This window comes from Rhodamnia argentea, chromosome 4 (assembly GCF_020921035.1).
Source record: "Rhodamnia argentea isolate NSW1041297 chromosome 4, ASM2092103v1, whole genome shotgun sequence".
NCBI classification, from domain to species: Eukaryota; Viridiplantae; Streptophyta; class Magnoliopsida; order Myrtales; family Myrtaceae; genus Rhodamnia; species Rhodamnia argentea.
The window spans coordinates 7,940,875-7,957,019 of NC_063153.1; the positions used below are offsets into that span (position 1 = coordinate 7,940,875).

The window sequence follows — 16,145 nt, forward strand, 5'->3', positions numbered from 1 at the left end:
TGGAAATACTAATGTAAACAAGTCCACAGACCCTAGATTTCTCCGGTTGTTTAGGATAGAATGGTTTCCATACCGCTCGATAAGGTTTCTGATCTATCTTTCTCAAAGACCGATGACATGTATACATACACATGCCACCGATCACACTCCGATCTTCCCTCGTTACGATTTGATATAGGTTTGGGAGGGTTCAAGTTAATATGAAATCACATACTACCCCAACATAGTCTCTTTTTTTTTAAGGTTGAAGTGACTCGTTATGAGACGACAATTAGACGGAATATCACAAAGAAATATTATATGCAATATGTTGTATAAGAAAATCAATATGAATTAAATTTAATTAATTCGAAATGTATGGTGAAATTTCACAAAGTCATTGCGTAATTATTTGACTTAAATAACAAAAATTGGGGAAGAGAATTATGCTTGGGAACAAAAATTTTATGCGGTTATCAAATACGTTATTATTCTCTAAAACTCATCCAAGGAACAAAATCAGAAAAAATTAATTCTAATCAAAATCACTTTTTTCGGATCAGAATTGTTGTCATGCGAGTCCTTATTCAATTAAAAACAGGTATGACTTTCTAAGGAAAGCAGCTTCACTCTCATACCAAAATCCTAGAGATTTCTGGCGCAAAGTGTAGAATTTGCAGACCTTACAATAAAAATTCATCGCATTCATGTTGAACTTAACGCGAAAACGCGGTCGAGAACTCATTCAAACGAACAATCTCGCCTGACCCGACGTGCCCTTTGTGCAAAAAAGAAGCTAGAAGCAGCAGAAATGAGTGGAGCCCACTCCCACTCCCATGATCGAGTGAAGGTCTTCAACGCGAGGAGCTCCGGCGCCATCGCCGATGGGAAGACCGACGACAGCAAGGTAAAGAATGGCGAAACCATCTCGTCGCATTATTGTATTTGTTTCATAGCTGAAGGCATACGAAAGGAACAGTTGGAATCCGGGCGGGCAAGACGTGGTGTGGCTGCTTTGCTTGAAAATGTGATCGGATCCGCGAGTGCAGAGTTTGTTTATGAGCTAGAATACATAATCTCTACAATCGGAAAAATGGTTAATTATCAATATTGTAAAGGTTTTTACTTTTCTTTTTCTTTTTCTAGGCATTTCTCGATGCGTGGAACCATGCTTGTCAATACAAAAGTGGAGTTAGGAGGAGATTGTTCGTCCCACATGGGACGTACATGGTTTGGCCGGTGGTGTTCAAGGGGCCATGCACCGGCCCCATCATGTTCATGCTCAAAGGGGTGGTCAAAGCGTCCGTTGACAAGTCAACATTCGCCTTGGACCATTAGATCACCTTCCAGTACCTCAGCCGGCCGTTGATCAACGGCGGTGGTACGTTCGATGGCCAGGGGCAGTATGCTTGGCCTGACAACAAATGCGCTTGCAAGTCTCTTCGAGAGGTAAGTCCTCTCCTACTTTGCTCTTTTTTCCTTTTTTTTTTTTTTAAATTAACATTAAGAATGAAAGAATTATAATCAGCTTTTTGATTAATTCAGTTTAATGACATCCCACAAAAACACAATCAAGGCAAAGTAGACTAGGGCAATTGACCCAATTGTTTGTAAGAATGACGGTAGACTAAGTTAAAAAGGGAAATCGAACCACATGTACCTACAAAAAAAAAAAATAGGGTGGAATAACATTCAACGCGAATTCAATAGATAGACAAGAGCAAAAATTTGCATTTAACTTTTCTCGAGTAACATGCAGTCTAGGCTACGATCAATAATTTTTTGTAAAAGATTTTGCGCTAATTATGTTCCGGAAATAGAAATTTTCAACACTTAGCAAACGAACTTCTATTTCAAGAATAGAAATTTTGTCATGTTATCAAACTTGTTTCTATCAAATTTGCTGTCTCATCGTTACCTTTCTCTTCATTCATTAGTAGATGAGATTCTAGCGTGGATTCAGCAGTAAGGTTTGGCGCAGCACCACGAAAGAGAAGAGAACGGTACATTTAATCTTCGATAAAGTCCACCTACCTTCATCGTAAAACGCTATGCTGCTTCTCCCAGCTTCAGTTTCTGAAATGCCCAATTGAGGGATCCTTCTGAAGACTTCATTAAATCATACGGTTTTGTGCTGATAGGTATAGGCGCCTCTATTCCCATATCCTGACTAAACTGTACAAGCAAAAGGCAGAAGAATAGGATTTGAAGAGAACGTTAAACCAAGCACTCACAAAAAAAAAAAAAAAAAAGCGCACAGGACAACTTCTTGGATTGCATCCTTAACTTCGAAATGGGAAAAATTCATACCCTGGTACACTCTTGTATGGCCATGGGAAATGGATCTAGATCAATCTTAGCCGCAACAATACTGCAAGGCACCTCAAAACCAGTAATTTTACCATGACTGGAAACTTCCACAAGCAATTCAGTTGCTCTCTTCCATGAGGACTCGTCGGAACTGAAAACCAAGAAACACACTACTTTCAGGGCAATGAGAATACTAATGGCAAGAGGCATATTCATGCATTGGACAAATTTAAGTTCAAAAGCCACGTAATGCGAGCAGCATAAGCTCGGTTGCGTACATGGAGTTAAAAACAGACTCTATGCATGGGTCAGATTCCAAATAAACCAAGATATGATGGTAGCACCAGCAATGGTTCATGGTATACTAATATTGCTCAAGGAGGATTGAGAAAACGGCGAGGCCAACTATAGTCTTAGTCATCTCATAACTTACAGAACTCCTCCAAATTAATTCTAGTTTCATCCACTTTTGCTTTCATTCGACTTCTGTAATTATTGAACAGGAGAATTGGCGCAACAGCTGGAGGTCCATGTTCAAGTCCCTGAAATATCCTCTTGCCAAAACACAAGGCTAGGCTAATTTTATGCACCATCCATAAGTTCTACACGAAATGTCATTTTGACAAACTTGGCTTGATATTCACCTTTTAAAAGAGAGAATTACAGCTACTATAGTGTGGAGAAGGCTACCAATTTATCATGCATCAGGCATCATCTGATATTTGTCTAATAATGCGCACGGCAATGACGTGAAGATATAATAACCTGTCAAAAACAAAAATGGCAACGTCGCAGGCAGCCAAAGACTCCTTGTTGACCAGCATTTTCGTCACTCTGTCTTCTGGAATTTCTCGCAACACAAGGGTTTCCTTGACTCCCTGCGTAACTTGGGAATTTACGTCTGAGGAACCATGCAACATCAGTAACAAATCCTAGTGAGCATGCATTCAACTTACCCCAGGTTGCTCAACAATGACAGCAGCATAACGCTCATCAGTTGTTGAAGAGTAGGCATCAGAGAAGGGTCTGCACGAACCATAAGCCATTATGAAGACTAGATGAACCGAGTAGTTCACAATGGTACTGAACTCATAAGAGATGGAGAGAAGGCAAACCTCCCTAGAAAATGATTCAGCAACGCTGACTTTCCGGCCTTTTTAGGCCCAAAAACAAAACACTGGAAGACATTTCTGTCGTATTCTTGCTTCTTTCGAGCAGATCTTCTCGTCTCAGTGACCCGGATAGCAGATGAAGGATCACCAGGATATCCAATGCAGATGAGATTCTCCAGGGTCCGAGCTGGGTCCAGCAGTGCCATCAGAGCCCACTGCATTGACACAAAAAAGACTAATTAAAAATCTTTCTAGACTTCCACGTACCTGTAAGGAAAAAATTGTGCTAGTCATCAAAAGTTTCAAATGGCAAGTCGTATTCAAATCATAGCATAATCAAATAGAAATAGCAAAATCAAATATAAAATCCAAACTAAAGCAAGCAGATAAAATGGTGAAAACCAGCGTCCGGTCATTCTTACAAGACCTTCCAAGCATGACGAATTACAGGATTTCTCGTATGGTAAAATGATGAAATGAGAAGCCAAAGAATATTACATAACTTCATCCAGCATTGAAATTGTTTTGAAAATTAAAATTCTGAAACCTCCACCAACAAAAACATGGAAGAAGAGGTGCCAAGGCACAACTTGATCCCTCATATCAACTTAAAGAAGGCAAAGGACATACTTCTGATACTTTCGGATCATAGAGCAAAAGATTAAAGGGCTATGTAAATGCTCATACCTGTGACAAAAATCCATCCAGTGATAGTCCCCCCAATGCAGTTTTTTCCACAGCATCTTTGTATGGAGGTTCATTCCACGGACTGAATGCAGAAAGCAGGACTTAGGTCTATACATTTAGAATCTCATACAAACAACTTAGCGGTGAAGTGTACAGAGAATATACATTGCTCATGCATTACAACCGCATTGTCAAATAATATATGCACTATTTGGAATTGCAAATTCATATCTGAAGTAATTTCACGAACAACTAGTTTGAACTGATTGAGAACAAGAAAGCAGAGAAGCGGCTTATGAACGGCAGAAGCTTCAAAAAGAAACAGGATTACGATTCAGGTGCAGTAGAGAAGAGATCCTCGATTTCAGTAGGTCGTAGAGCCCCATCCTGAAAAGTAATACACTAAAAGTCAGGATTCTCAGAACTTCAGGACTAGACTGTGATCAGCAGCATAGGTCGAATGGTTAGATTAAAGCCTCGTTTAAGGTGGATAGTGGGAATCGAAATGAGAGTGGACATACTTCATCAACGTCAAACGACTTGAATAACCTCTTGAGATACTCAATAGCTTCATTTGTCAGCTCCACGCTCTACACAGAGGAAAACCGAAATAAGCAACAACTTTTATGCTACTTAAGACACCATCGATAATATATCAATCTAAAGACCTTTCAAGACATCAACCAACTTTTGTGATTCAAGGTCTTCCAAATTCTTGTTTGACTAAGGTATCATACCACATCACGTTCACGAGACTAGGGCGAAAGAGTTGTTCCTTCGGGGTGAATAAAAATTAGTCTTTTACTTCAGCTAAAGTAATGAAAAAGAAAATTGTCACTAAAAAACAGTCATGAAAAAAGAAGCCATCAACATATTGCTCCAGGCAAAGACCAAATCAACCATCGGTAACTCTCTTTACTATTTATGTCCAACAGATAGGTACCTGATCAGGACTTCTTTTAAATGAACATGGATATGGGTTCTCTGCTAGTTTGATATCATTGTCATAACCAAACTTCCTTAGAACGGTCCAAGTTGTCTCCGGATGTCCTCTTTCTATATACAGCCTATAGAGAAACTGGAATCCTGTCAATGTCAGCCCATGTTCATTTACTCCGTTGGGCAACTCCCCTCGAAGAATCCTCTTGACTTCTCCTATTTCAGAAGGCAGTAGAGGCGCGTTAAAACATTTGACCTGTCAAATACATGAAATGAGGTGATATGAACACATGCCAAAGACTACATAACAGGAGATATGCTTGCTAAATTTCCTTAAAATAGCCAAGGATGATGCTGAGCTATCAGAACTGCTTGGCACCTAAAACAGTCTCAATCAATATACATAAACTCCCGAAGAAGGGAAAAAAAAAAACACAGCATCGGATGTACAACGAGTTCCAATGAAAAGATACACCATTGGAAGCACAAAAGGAGACCTGCAAATCATTTAGCTCCGCATCACTGAGGGCATTGTCCCTATCATGATCACAGAGAAGGAAAATACGCTTCAGGGCTCTGACACAACGAGGTTTTATAGTTTGCGTGCTCTGATCAAATAGTGGGCCGGTAGGATGAAGAACAGCCTTTTGTGCATAGTAGAAAACCTCCGGGATCTGCAGGGATAAAAATGCTCAACAAAGATAGAACATTACTAGATCACTATGACTAATAAAAGAGAGCTGATCATTCAACCAAAACCTGAATTTGTCTGTAGGCTGAACACTTGATACAAGTTTCAATCTCCGGAAATCGACGCTTTATTGATGCCATCACGTTATCCAATCTAATTTGCTGATGCTCATCTATCAAATCTAGTTTGCAACCCACCACTATAACCGGGACTTTTCCCTACAGAAGACATTTAAGAGATTTCTGCTTAGTGACTCAAACACCAGAATGGAGACTAGTCTTCAAGGCTTTGCCTATCAAAAATTAACTCGTTATCCTTGAAGATAGCCGGGCTTTGTTAGCCCATCTAGATAAGGTGAAAGTTGTCCACTGCCTCCGAGAGGCTAATCAACCTGCTGATTGGATTGCAAAGGCCTACCGAGACAACTCTCCCCACCAATTGGTTGTCTTTACCCCACAACCCGTATTTTGTGTTCAGAAACTCATTAGACCAAGCTATGTTTTTGAAGGAAGTAGCAATTCTTTCTCATGGATTGTAGGGAATCAAGAAACAAAGGGGCAACCAATTTACAATGCCTAACCTCTAATCGACGAAGTTCAGGAAGCCAAAACCAATCCAATTCATAAAGCGAACAAAGCTCATCACATGCATACGTAAGAACCACAGCATCAGCCCGCCTCAGCTCTTCACTCACTTTCCCACTGTCCTTGAAGCTGCTTTCATATTCATCCAAAAACAAATATCGAATGAGCTTACATAACCCCAGTTCAAAACTTATATATGAACACTCTTAATGACGATAATGATGATAGCTAAGCAGAATTGTTCCGACAGGGCACCTTGAAGAGGTGTCAATAATCGTAAGTGGCACGCGATCGGGACAGAAGTTTTCCGGCAAACGCGTAGGTGGCAACACTGGTGGGACATTCGCCGTGAAAATGCTAGCGGCCGCGGCGCGGATCAAGCTTGACTTCCCAATGCGACGCGCCCCAGCGACCACAATTCGAACGCCGGTTTTACTACCGGGGAAAGCATTTCCAGCAGAAGCGTTCGCCATCAAAATCTGTAAGGCGACCCCACCAAGTCCCCTGAATCATCAGACATATCCAAAACTACATTAATAAGTCTCCACTGCTTCGGGAAAATTAATAAATTTGATATTTTTATCAGAAAAGAATCTAGCATCGGTATACTTTAGACTAGTCAGAGCAGCTGATATTTGCTGGCCATGAAGATTTATCGAAAAACTGAGGCTTGAATTATAAATTTCGCCTGAGAGTAGAAATAGCAGGCCATGCACTCTGATCGAATTCCACTGGATTTTAACCCACACCGATTTTTTTCTCCAGCACGCGACGGTTTACAACACGGACAGTCAAATTCAGGGGAAAAAAAAAAAAACAAAAGTAAACGGAAGGACATTGAATCTCAGGACAGCACAATCTGCAAACAGCGGATGAGCAAAACGAGAGTAAAAGACAAGCAAAGAATCTGCATACAGGAACAACAGCGAGGGAGATAGACAGCCGGTTCAGACCTGTTGATCGATAGAGAAGAATGATGCGGAAAAGAGAATCAGCTAAGTTCTGAATATTTAAGGTGACAAGATGATCACAATCAACGTAAGATATGCGAAATCTTTAGAAAATAAACGGGCAATCCTAATTATCTCGAATAAGATTTGGTTGAAGAGAGATGCCTAAGGGGCCATGGAGGCTTTTGCCCTTGGCTTAGAGTTAAAGTTGGAAGGTGGCAAGAACAAAAAGAAAACTTCGGTTTTTATTTTCTTTCTTTTTCAGTTAACAGAAAATATGTTTTTTTATTTTTTTTTTTAAACAATCTCTATAAATTCGGTTTCGTTTGATCATCCAAATCCCGAGATTTCAAATTCTCCCAATTCAAAAAATCTAAACGAACTAGTAGCTGAAAATCGTCTCGAATATATCAAGCACATATCAATCCCTAAGCGCTTAAAAATGACATGGATTGATTATCTTGAAAGCGGTCGGTCCCATCAATGAATTGTTCAGGAACTAGACCAGTGTCGGCCGCATGTAAATAGGAACATACAACATGATTTGCGAGACAAATCTAACCACTGCACAGACCTAAATACTACCGTCAGATTCAGCTGATTCGACAACGAGCAAGGAAAAAGCTCTCGATTCCACAAGCTAGAATCTCACAAGTGCGAAGCAAACATCCAAACAAGACCACCCGATCCATCCATTACGACCAAGAGAAGTAGAATCCACCACGCGATTCAGCCATCACAAGCAAAACGAAGCAGGAAAAACAACCAACAGACCTGATGATGAATCGAAGTTCTAGTATTGTCATGTAAGTATTCAATTGCCACCTTGGGTGCCACTTTTGTATTTTCTAGCCAAAATTATTTGTCGGATTAGACTTGGTGTCTTTTTGTGCAATATGTGAATGCCGGGGCCAAAGTTGCCCCTAAATGAAAGTTAACGTCACTTTATGGAAAGTGCGACCTCCGGATCATTTGCTTAATCTTTATAAAGTCACGGTACAAATTCTCGCATAGGATCAACTGAGTGCGCGAGTCACATCGACCCGGATGTCGAACCGAAGAGGCCTTCAACCGAACCAACTCGCTCCGGCCGCTCGTAGCTCCTCCAGGTCCGATTGTCTACTCGAGGATTGGTTTCCACTCTTGAATTTTAGATATTTCGTCGAGGATTCCATCGCTAAACCGAGCCGATGCCGCAAATAATTGGAAAGGCTGAGGTCAGGCAAACCGCTGGCCCTGGCATGTCGCCGAATTCTCAAGGTCCCGAACGCAAAGTGAGATGCTTTTTATCACGACCTTAAGTAACGACATGCGGGCAAGAAGCCATCGAACTTGGTCAACTTTCTGCAAAAGGGGAAACGAAATCTTCCCGCCATCCGCATGGGATACTCCATATTATTCTCAAAGGAGTCAAGTGTTTTCTTGCCGAGACATTTATTACAGACAGATATGGCAAGAAGCTCACTCATCTATACTTCGATTTCCATCGGGATCCTCTTTCCCTTCTGTGTTTATTACGAATCAAGAAACGGAACACGCACCCTCTTCTTTTTCCAGGTCGTTAGCCGCAGCCATGTCTGCACTCCACACCTTCCCGAGTCCAGCGAACAGCTTCGATCTTCTCATCGTCGCCAGCCGAACCTAAGGTGAGCGTCTTTGATTTTGATACAGCGTAGCTCGGGAGCAAAGTTGAGTCCTTCCGCCTTTCGCGCGGTGTCCTCAAAATAAACTGCATAGAGATACAAAATTTCGGGTTCGTTTCTCTTATTAAACCCCGTGTTACTTTCGAGTCCTCATCACATGCTATGTCGATGCCGATCGAGGAGCCGGTACTTTTTCGTCCCGTCACATGTAACCTTGTCTAAGACGGACGAATGCCCTACTCAACACGACCTCCTTAAGGCTACAAGAAAGTTTACTCCTTTGATGTTTTCTAGTGTTGACCAAAGAGTCCAACCACTAATCGGATAGGAGAAGTGGTTTTGAACTTGGTATGCAAAGGCTGACCTTTGGACACCACTAGAGAGAGAGATAGAAAGAGAGAGATTGTATCCAGACGCATGAGGATAAGATTGGCCAATTTTTCTACCAATCGGGCGGGCAAAAGATCGGTCGACTAATTAGGAAAGTATCCTAATTTAGAATAATATCCTAAAAATATTAAAGACAAGCACGTTAGTAATGATAATTCAAATTAGGAAATAGAATTTATATTCAAATTCAGATAGATTCTCACCTAATTTGAAGATATCGTTTCCGATATCGAACCCACAGACAACGGATCGAATGGCTCACCAGGATGCTCGGCGGCTCATGATTGTAACGATGCTCAATGGGGTGCAAGAGTCAAAGAACATCAACATGATTCGACGCATGGAGAAAAAGACAAGTGTTGAGATGCCACCCGCGTCAAGCGCGAAGACCCGACCTTTGAAGAAGCTAAAGGGAAAGTGGGAGCTGCCCATAAAAACTAAAGACACTCTGCCGATAAACATACTATTTCCGGAGCTGGAAGGCATTAATGCGGCCAAGACAAAAAACGAATCGCTGATGACTCACGCTGCGGTCCAAGCTTTGAAGAAACCTCAAGTCCAGAGGCCAAAGAAAAAGCGCTCTCGTGGACGCAAAAATAAAAACACAAAGAAGCCAACGATCCAGAAAAAGGATGCAGGCGGCCAAAAGAAAAATTTCGCTGTAGAAATCAACCCCGAGCAAAGAGCACCGAGGACGGCGCTCAAATGGATGGGGGAGAATGACACCAGCCGAGGTTTTCGTGCCCCAACCTATCGTGCAGATGACTGAAATGATCCCCAAGACTTGTTGTGTCTTGGTCTCCTAGGATTTGTCTAGAGTTTTCTACTATATTCTAGAAGGTTCTCGGGGACGGGGGAGACGGTAATTTGCCTAAGGTTCTGGAACCTTCCTATTGAATGTCGATAGTTGGAAAGATAGGTGGTACGATCTTAGCCTTTGGATCAAAGAAAGATCTATGGTTATAATCTGAGGCCTCATACTATATAAAGAGGTGTCCTCCTTATCATTTCATATCCACAAATAAAAACAACAAAGCATTCCTCCCAGAGTTTCTCTCTAGAGCGCTCCTCTCTCTACAAGATTCGGGTGAATCAAAGATAAAAGGCTTAGCTCGGGCGCTCCAACGATACAAAGGAAGCCCGAGTCGCCGCAGCGATACAAAGGAAGCTCGAGTTGCCGCACGTGGCGATCACAAACTCCCGACCCGTGACATGAGCACATGGCTCCTCCTATTTCCAAGCTCTAATCGGTGTAAACTAATGCGGGGAAGGCAGGGTTTTGCGTCTTACTAGAGAATCGGTTTCGCGAGAGAACCGTCTGATCGGTGTAGGGAAACATAAATTTGTTTAGGGTTACATTAAAAAAAAAATCAACCGATCCGATCCAGGTGATCTAATTTTATGGCCCTAGAACTAGGAACCGGAGCGCCCGGCTACCGGTTCTAATTTTAAGAACTGCGAATCGGACCGCCGCCCTCTAGAACCGGAAACCGACCATCGATTTCGATCCTGTCCGAGCAGTCCCGATCTAATCTATACAATTTGCTCCCCCTACCCAAAAACCCTGTCCAAGCTTCTTTTTGCAGCAACTAAGCAAGAAAACCAAGATGCTCACCTATCGAAACTGGAAAAATAGATAGAACCTCCACTTAGTAAAAGCATTAGGAAAATGGCTAGAAACTGCAGGCATGACAACCTTAGAATCTGGCTGGCCTATCGAAGAGAACATAAAGATGCCTCAACCCAAGAAACTATGCATTCCCTTATGAATATTCAGAGAGAACAATTATCTCTGCTTCCAATTACTAAGAAGGTGGATGCAAATCCATAGCTATTTCATCAGATGAAGAGTGTACTTGAAAAAGTTAATTTGAATACAACAAATTGATGTGTCAATCGAACCGAATTGTGTCGGCAACATCTGATAAGCATTACAAATTCAGAGCAGCTATTTCCTCCTATTTGAAGTCCACCGTCAGCCCTAATACTTGACTCATCTCAGCTGGAGTTGATCTCTATAGAATCTCCGAAACCTTCTCTACATTAAGGATCATAGCTATTTGAGTCAGATGCGCAAACTTATCTCTGACGGTTCTTTGGGTCATGCTAGAGAAATGACTTGCAAGTGCCCTTGCATCTTTGTCCAGCTGAAGACCTCCAAGCGGACTGAATCTCTTTTGCATCATGATCGCTTCGAGTCCCTTCACGATGAAGTCGATAACGAAATGCACAAATGAGTCGTAGTTGTTGGCAGTCATCAATGGCTGGAGGCATGCCACGTAGGTCTCTACGGCATGGAGTAGCCTCTGCACCCAGGGATCTTTTATGTCATTGTTGGCATATTCAGCATCTGATAACTCATAATTGATAGTCGCCACACTATCTAGCACTGCACGGATCCGCGGTGTCACGGTAGCTACCAGTTGCTCCATCCCACCATTCAGAGCTTGCTTGAAAGTGGTGCACGTCTCGCCAAGCTCGGATAAACAAGATTTCAGTCTTTCTCTGTCGGCAGGAGCAGGAAATACCTGTCACAAGATAATTTAATTATTCCATTTCAAGAAACGTCAAACAGAGATACCAGTCAACCGCAAGAATCATGAAGCCATGCAAAAGTGCAAGAAAAAAAATATAATATGATGCTACGCATGTCATGGTGATTCAAAATACCAATCAAGAGTCTTTAAACTGGGTTCCAAGCTAGTTAATGTTTTCAGGGATCCCATTGAGAGTAACCAATTCAAAAAGTTAGATTGCAAATTTTCAAGTTTAGCATTGCTACCTAAAAGTTCAACAGTGCTGCTCAGTCAATCAGAGTAAGAAAACCAAATCTTGGACAACTATTTACATGCATTGTCACAGTTGACCATACTGTTCAAGCCAACTCCAACAGTTTCGTGCAACAACCACCAACTCATCAGAATTCCAAGAAATCAGCAATAGCAACGGTCAATTCATTTGACATATAGCCGCAAGGACCTTCAGCAAAACAAATATGACCAATAGAGTGCTAAAATTGGACATCCAAAGGAAGAGGTTCAGTCAGCAACTTCGAGCCACCAGTACATAAAAGGGGAGAAAAGAGCTATCACAACAATGATAGAGAAAGATCGGCACAATAGAAGGAAAAGAAAAATAAAGTTCGAATATGGCCACTGCCACTGCGATGTACTCACAGACCTATATCACCCATTTAAGAAGGATAACAAAAGGAGGAGGAGAATAAGAAGAAGGCCTCAAAAACCAGTGAATAGTGTTGTTTACCACTGAAATGGCTCACATAGACAGATTTTCAAAGCCGGATCTTCATGAAACTCCCCATTTGATCTACATATTAAGGCCTTGATAGGATAAAAAATTATAGTACGACACATGAATGCTGCAAATATAAGGATACGGCAGTCCTATTAATGATTTAAACAAATCTATAGGTAAGACATACCCAACACTTTCGAAATTCCTGAAAAACTAAGCTACCAAACTACTGCTTAACATATCACCAGTGTTCTTAAAAGTGGATGAATGAAAGACCCTATCAGGTGGCCGATGGAAGCTCAAACGGTAGGGCAGATCGGACCACCAGATCAACTGGTGATTTTATAAAGCATTTGTTATACTGTGATATATAATCTCAGCAAATACATTAATATAAGTGTGGCCACCCCTTCCGGTATAAGAAGCATCAACCCCACAATATTTGCCCATGTTTATAAAACAAGTCTATGCCACTTGCTCACTAGCTTTGACTCGAAGCTGCTTCATACTGGCCTGGTCCCTTTAGCAACTCAACCCTCAGACTTCTCCAAGCCTTGTCAACAGGTTCAATTCCATATGGCAGCTTAAACAAATAACTTTCATCAATCAGTCCAACCAAACCAGGTCGATGCAGGTCTAAAGACTCTACAAACTGTCTGCTTCAACAGTTGAACTGCAGGTAAAACCAGTTCCAATCCGGTTCTTCAGCAAAGCTGCCTCCATTCTCCACTAGGACCACTACTCTAACCAGACCAGTGTAACGCCTGGTCAGTGACCCCACCAACTGAAACAGCTGCCCCGAACTAGTTGCAGAAACCGCGTACATTGTTATGTAGTTCTCCACTAAAAACTCTCTCAAAGCAAACACTGACATAATGACAGCAGTTGTGCACTGAACTTCGTGCTTTCCTCCAACTCTAACTCGCAGCAATAGCAACATCTAAACTTCTTGCGAAAGCCCCATGAATATGATATGTGCAATCATCAACATTCCTCTTCCGGTCAGGGCCGAATCAGGAATTCAAGTTTTATCAATCATCATAAAAGCCTGTTAAAATGATAGGAAGTGGTAGCAGGAGACATCTAAATACACCATTTGACTAACTAAAGTAACTACTACATGCCTAGTCTATTTCAGCATCTATTCGATCAATTATAAGATGCCCAGGTAAGTTGTACCCACATTTACTGGCTTAGCCATCTCACATCCGCAACATGCGAATTCCTTCAATTATGAAAGAAGATATAGCTCTTCTCTAAGACCAAAGGACGTGTCCCTGATACAAACATAATATACGTTTTAGAGCTGCTCCATCTCATCTGAAACCCCAAAAAGAGGAACTATGACAACTTCCACCATATTCCATGCTTCCAAAATCTTGTAAAGGCCGTATCCGAACTCAACATCAAACCACTTCACGAACGATTCTTTTAGATCTTAATGAAGTCTTTAATGGTTTAATCCTAATTGAAAGCAATGCACCATACTTCATGAAACAGAACAGAGGAATTAGAGAACCAACACAAAATATTAACGACTCCTTCGAACATTAAAATTGGGTGCACTGTCGAAGGGAAATATGCCAAGCTTCTTAGCCCCCCCAAGCAACTAGAGAGACATCACCAGATTAGAAAAAGAGCATCATATTAATGTAATTAAACAAAGAAGCAAGTCGACATCCAGAAGACACCAGTACCTCATAAAACTAAGGGCCAAAAGTTTTATTGGTTGCGATGTCTCTCTTTCTACATGTGATAAACATTGATCCAGATGTCACTCTTTTATTATCACTTAAAGACTGAACTTATTATATTGGTCAATTTTCATAAGAAAATATCATTACTAAACCGTAAGTGGAGACATATTACATCTGCAAATTACCTTTGCACATTGCTCTTCAATGTCATGCTTAAGCTTGACAGCGTATTTGCTGCTTACATCCATATTATTCAAGGCCGTTGCTATTTCGGTACAAGTTTTCTGCACACCGACACCACCCAGGAAAAGCTTACGAACAAGGTTCGGCTCTCTCATCCTCAATTGCAAAGCTTCACGGTACTTATTGCTCAACAACCTAGAGGCCCCGCTCAAAACTGCCACAACGGAGCTGATATCCGAAGTTGAGATGGCTCTTCTCAAGCAGCTGTCAAGAACACAGAAGACTTCGTCGACCATAGAAGAGGTAAGGCAACCAGGAAGATGCTCATCTATGCTGATAGCCTTCCTCACATTCTCTACCATGACAAAGCCCTCTAGAATGGCATAATAACCGGTGATTTCTTGCACGACTTTACTAAGCCTCCCGCTCCTAAATGCCTTTGTTGCTCGCGGCAGCGAGTCGGCGTCAACTGAAGTCAACCCCTTGATCGTGGAAAGCATGAATTCGGTGTGATGCTCGCACAATCGCCTAAGGAACAATATCTCCTTCAAACACGACATAATGTATCTGGGATCCGGCCCTTGTGGAGCTCGAAAAGCAAGCAAGCTCGTGTTTTGCGCATTGATCTCAGAAGACATATTCCCCAATCTCCTCCATTCCATGTACCTCTTCAAAACCAGCGAACCCCACGAATCACACTCCTCTTGGAGCTCCAAGATAGCGTGCAGAATACCATCCTCTCCACACAGACTCTTGAAAACCTCAGTGTTCGTCTTGATTGCCAATACAATATCCTTAAACAAATTGTCCAAACACGTAGCAAAGTCACCCTGATTGCTGTGCTGATCGTGCGTCAATTCCACCGATTGCTCGAACTTGGTCCTCATCCCAATCACCTTCCTCAAATAGCCAACGTACTCCTGAAGCCCTTCGTCCTTCAACCCCAGCGGGCAATACAGCCGAATGAAGCGGAGAACCGAGGCGTGATCCTGCTGATCCACGGCGGCAGCCAGCCGCTTCCTCACGATCCCCTCGAGCTGCGTCTTGGGGGCCATCATCTTGTCCCACCAGCACGGATCCCGCAAATACTTGGCATCGATCTGGAGGAACCTCTCAACGCACTTGGAAGCGGACTCGTAGTCCTCACGGTCCAGCGCCTTCGTCGCCCCCTCGATGCACTCCTCCCTCTCCTGCATCGCGTCGAAGACGGGGAGCGCGGACATGATGCGGGTCTGGGCAAGATCGAGCTCGCGGACCTTGCCGATGACCTGTTCGGCAAGAAGGGAGATGGGGCGAACGTCGGAAAGCATGTGGTCGTAGTCGAACTTGAAGATGTCGAGGTAGTGGGAGGACTTCTCGAGGTCGGCAAGGCGGGAGTCGAGGTCGGCGCGGCGGGAGGCGAGGTCGAGGTCGAGGGCCCGCTCGTAGGCGATGCACTCGCGGAGGCGGCGGGTCATGGCGCCGACGTCGGTGAGGGTCCGGACGTGGGCGAGGGCCTCGGGGGTGCCGAAGCCGATGGAGGACGAGGAGAGCGCATCCTCCGAAGGCTCCTCGAGCGGGGCGGAGGAGGGAGGCGACACCATTGTTGTCGTCTTCGTCTCGTCTCGTCTCGTCGAACAGAGAGAGAGAGAGATGGAGATCTCGGCGGGAGCTCGGGGTTTACAAGTTTGAAGTTGGGACTTCAGAGGGAATTAGGGTAAGAATGTGGCCCTTTACCCAAGAAAG

General features: G+C 42.8%; 1 protein-coding gene and 1 pseudogene across 1 annotated transcript; both read right to left on the minus strand.

The window, feature by feature from the left end:
- Positions 1-1,313: 1,313 nt before the first annotated feature.
- On the minus strand, positions 1,314-6,775 carry LOC115736107 (annotated as a pseudogene).
- Positions 6,776-11,300: 4,525 nt separating this feature from the next.
- LOC115736235 (conserved oligomeric Golgi complex subunit 4-like) lies at positions 11,301-16,003 on the minus strand. The gene is made up of 2 exons (XM_030667823.2): positions 14,423-16,003; positions 11,301-11,813 (listed from the first exon to the last, which is right to left on the minus strand). The coding sequence occupies exons 1-2, from the start codon at positions 16,001-16,003 to the stop codon at positions 11,301-11,303; spliced, it is 2,094 nt and encodes a 697-aa protein (XP_030523683.2).
- Positions 16,004-16,145: the final 142 nt, after the last annotated feature.